Below are 4,497 nucleotides of genomic sequence, written 5' to 3' on the forward strand. Positions count from 1 at the left end.
TTATTTTTTTCATTTTTTTATGATAAAGTAATGCTGTGAAGTAAAATAAGAAGGGTCCATATTTTGTTGAATGACCGAGGTTGGCATTTCTTCTTCTTCTGATTAACAGCCGTTCTTTTTGGTTTAAACAGTTTATAGTTCTCTTCGATGTTATGTCTGCAGAAATTAAATAGAGGTCCATATTCTTCTTCAGCTGATAACAGCGGCGCCTAAGAGTTGAGGTCAACTTGTCTGCAGGTCAGAGCTTTGCTGTTACTTAGGTCACTTCAGACTTTTGGAGAAAATTATGAATCTAGGTGTCATATTTCTTGAAATTATTTGGCTCTTTGATTTATTACTCCATGTTGTTTCAGACGTCCGTGATCAAACACTTCTCAAAGTCCTTCATGTTGTTCACAACCAGAACCTTGGACCGGTCCGGTGGACCGAGTGGTTTGACGTAAATCCTGCAGCCTTTAACCCAAGTGTTCTCAATCTGCTTACGCTTCCTGAGAAGCCTGGCATGTTTGGCGATTTCTGCATTCCTTCTGGTCAGATGGTCGTTCAGATAAGCAGCAGAACCTTTCAGATTCTTTTTTTGATTCATCAGAGCTAGCTTGTGTTTTTGATTCACAAACCTGATGAGGATCGCTGGTTTATCCGTCTCCTTTCTCCTGGGGAGCGGGTGGCAGGTCACGATGGTGTTTAGATCCAGGGAAATCCCTTTAGACGTGAGAAATGATTCCACTTGATCCAGAGACTCTCCACAGCTCTCCGTTTGAGAGGGACTGCTAGCAATACTAGCGCTATTAGCTTTAGCAATGCTAACTCCAGCTGTATTTAGCTTTGCCCGAGGTTTGACCGGTAATCCAGTGAGAATGACATTATTCATCCTTGTAGTTCCACATCGTCCAGTCTTTTGTCCAGGATGTCGACCCTGTTTTCTCGTTGCTCGTTTTGAGCTCGGAATCTTCGAAAGTCTTCCATCAGATCCAAGATCGGAGTTAGCTTAGCATTCACTTGTTCCTTAAAAGGATACAAAGCAGCTTGGAGATCATCAAGAGACTTTTTAAGGTCTTCGTAGTCAGTGTTTTTCTTGGGGGCCATGGTCAGCTCTCCTTTTTGGAGAAAATCAACTTTTTAAGTCATTTGAAGATAGCTGTATAGCAGCAGCAAGCCACACACACGTCCGCGCTGCAACCCGGAACCGGAATGGTAGGGAGAACACGTCAGTGGTCATCTTGAAACCATAGTATAGCACGAGGGTTAATAAGAGAGCTCTCAGTAATGGGATGGGGAAAGGGGGGCACAACTCAGAGGTAAATTTCTAATGAACTTGTAGAAATTCACAAGTTTTATGATTTGGGCTAAAATGGCATAATCATAATTAAAAGACTACTGAGTATCTTTTCACAATAGATCAAAAGAGGATCAGAGTCAGACTTTAAAGATTTTAAACAACAGTAAATAATGATTTGTGTTTGAGTGATAGAAGTGTGATTTAAAGAAAAAAGTTTAAATAACCACACAAACTGAATTCAGTAATAAATAACACTTTTAGTAACAACAGTCATATTTAAAAAAAGAACTTATACACTTAGTGTACACATGTTAACCAGCAATGTTACATTTAAGGTAAATTTATGATAATTAAGTTAAATTTCGATGGTTTTTAAAAGTGGATCATGAGATTGAAAAATAATACACAAAAATATCAATGGAGACTCATTTAGGAAGGTTCTATGGCAGAAAAAGTTTTTAAAGTGCTTTATAAAATGTTTCCACTAAAACACAAAAAAGACTCAAAGCCAATTAAAGGAATGAGTGTCCTATACAGCACAGAGGAGAGAACATAAAGACAAATTTGACAGTTTTTGATCCTCAAACTTGTACACAAAGACAGATTTTCTTTGGTTTGACAGTATAGGTAAGCCATAACAATTTAATTGTCCTTGTCCATGCACATAGAGAACATTATAAAGATTCTTCTCAGATGTAGCTGTTGTTGTGCTCGATCCTGGTCACCATGGTGGAAACCAGGTGCTCCATCTGTAAGCCTCGCTGCTTGCCGGCTTGAAGGACCTCTTCATGGTTCGCCTTCTCTTCACTGTCGTAGTCCATCACCACCTGATTAGTGATTAGCGAGAGCGCAAAGACGCGCATGCCACAGTGGCGTGCGACCACCACTTCATGGACTGTGCTCATGCCTACAGAGGAAAAGGTCACGTTAATGTTTGACATGTGATATTAGGCTGTTTAGAAACTCAACTATAACATTATCTTTAAGGGTTGGGTTGATAAAATGGATTCATCAATCTGAATCAATCCAAGCTTAATAGTTCAATAATTGATCCATTAAAGTATAGATCAATCTTTTATGCCTTTCCTTTTCCAGTGACCAAACGCATAACAGCAATAACGCCAAAGTTTGCAAGCTTGATGCTAACCTGTATTGGAATTTCCTGTAGGACGGCTAGTGCTAACGCTCAGTCGAACTAAACATGCATTATTGACGAATTGAAGAGCTTTAACTTACAGGCAGGAATTTTCCAAACTTAAGGAAACCTTTTTTTTTTAAAGTAACTTTTTGTGGACTAAAGCACAGTTTTTTGCTCAAATCTTGTGGAATAAAGTGTAATGCTATAGCTCGAGCTCCACTTAATGGCCAAACGGAAACACCTTCCAGGAGAGGCAGAACGTACATTTTTTTAATATAGGCCAGTTTACTGCCTTTATTATGTTAATGATCTGCCCATTTTGATGGAGCTTCTTTGTTTGAGAAATTATGTAACACTCTATGTGTATGTATTTAAAGCTGCTCACCAACTGCGTCCGCGCCCAGTTTGTGCAGCATGCGGCACTCAGCAATCGTCTCAAATGAAGGACCACCAAGTGCACAGTAGACGCCCTCCTTCAAGAAATCTCCATATCCCAGCTCCTGACCCACGTCCATGCCCAGCTGCTGCAGCTCTCGGTCATATGCGTCTGACATGCAGGGGAAGCGGACACCAAACCTGGGAAAAAGTGTGGGGTCTGGGTAAGGAATGTCTTTACACTGAAAGGCAGTAAAAAGAAGGAAATGACACAAAAATCCACCTCTCGTCGTTTGGTCCAACCAGAGGGTTGTTCCCAGCAAAGCCAGGTAGGTTGATGTGGTCTTTGATCACCATGATGTCTCCCACCTTGAAATCCTCATTCAGCCCCCCAGCAGCATTAGTCAGTATCACTGTCTCAACACCAAGTAGCTTAAAGATGCGTATAGGCAGTGTGATCTGAAAGCAAACATGCATTTTTAATGATGAAGAACATGCAGCAGAGCGGAGGGGGAGATCTGGAGCTGGGACACTCACCCTCTGGACTGCGTAACCCTCATAGAGGTGGAAGCGACCCTGCATGCAAACGCATGCCCTTCCCTTCAGGGTGCCAAACACCAGCCGTCCTGCATGTCCGTGCACTGAGAAAAAAAGTTGGAAACATCCCCATGGTGCAGAGTGAGAAGTTCTCAGCTCAGATGTTTGATTCACTCACCTGTGCTCTGCGGAAAGTTGGGGATATCCTTGTAGTTGAAGGCCACCTGGTCCTTTAACATCTCAGCCAGCCCTCCAAGTCCCGATCCACAAACAATACCAACTCTGGGCTGAATGTCCGTCTGTGCTAACAGCCAATCAGCAGTGGCTTTGCAGTCATCGTAGCTGTAGCTAGAAATCATTAAAAAGAGGAGGCATTCATGCTGGCACTCATCTAGGTCCTTACACTGAACAGAAATATAGATTTTCACTGTAATTATTTCGGAGTAGTCGGTCAAAAGAGATCACAGTCTAATAACAATGTGATCCCTTTTTGGCAGCCGCATTGGCTGCTAAATAGGGACGCGCGCATGCGCGTCTCTTTAGCCTTCATGCCCGCACATGCTGTCATATTTCATGACATGTCCAGCGTCCCGACTGAGCAATAAAGAATCCACGTGCTCTGCAGCATACTAAGATATTATCTTCACAGGAGAACTTACCCTTTATTTGCCTCTGGAAACATCACTACAGATCAAATTTCAAACTTTCTTTTGGAGAAGTAAAAATGCGCTCCAAATTCCAAGAGGGAAGACTTTTGATTTTATTTTTAGTTTCAAACTTTTAAAAGATTTTCTTCTTCTTCTCTCAAGTTAAAGCTTCTTCTCCGTGGTCCCAGATGACGCGGTGCTCTTTTCTGTCCAGCCTGAGAAGAAGGATTGGTCGCCGAATTTATTATAGGCACAGACCTCCCCTCCTCCTCCCATCCCGTGCTTCGTGCAATGACGCACGACAAGCTGCAGCGTCATTGGCTCTGCAGACACACCTTCGCCTTTTTCATGAATAGTTAAAAAAAAAGTTAAAAATCCACTTTATAATGACAAGAACTTCCCAGCACCACTATTGTGCTGTTCACTTCAGCTGTAAAATCTGCATCATTATCAGCAGAAAGGGGCAATCTTCTCCAAACATCTGCTGATTTATTGTTCAGGAAAGGATCAGTCAGTACATT

General features: G+C 41.9%; 1 protein-coding gene across 1 annotated transcript; it reads right to left on the bottom strand.

Annotated features, from left to right (window-relative positions):
• Positions 1-1,516: 1,516 nt before the first annotated feature.
• On the bottom strand, positions 1,517-4,208 carry LOC101160356 (purine nucleoside phosphorylase). The gene is made up of 6 exons (XM_004079871.4): positions 3,989-4,208; positions 3,508-3,677; positions 3,330-3,433; positions 3,076-3,251; positions 2,803-2,993; positions 1,517-2,186 (listed from the first exon to the last, which is right to left on the bottom strand). Exons 1-6 carry the CDS (start codon positions 4,009-4,011, stop codon positions 1,969-1,971), a joined length of 882 nt encoding a protein of 293 aa, XP_004079919.1. The 5' UTR covers positions 4,012-4,208; the 3' UTR covers positions 1,517-1,968.
• Between the last annotated feature and the right edge of the window lie 289 nt (positions 4,209-4,497).

This window comes from Oryzias latipes, chromosome 18 (genome assembly GCF_002234675.1).
Source record: "Oryzias latipes chromosome 18, ASM223467v1".
NCBI classification, from domain to species: Eukaryota; Metazoa; Chordata; class Actinopteri; order Beloniformes; family Adrianichthyidae; genus Oryzias; species Oryzias latipes.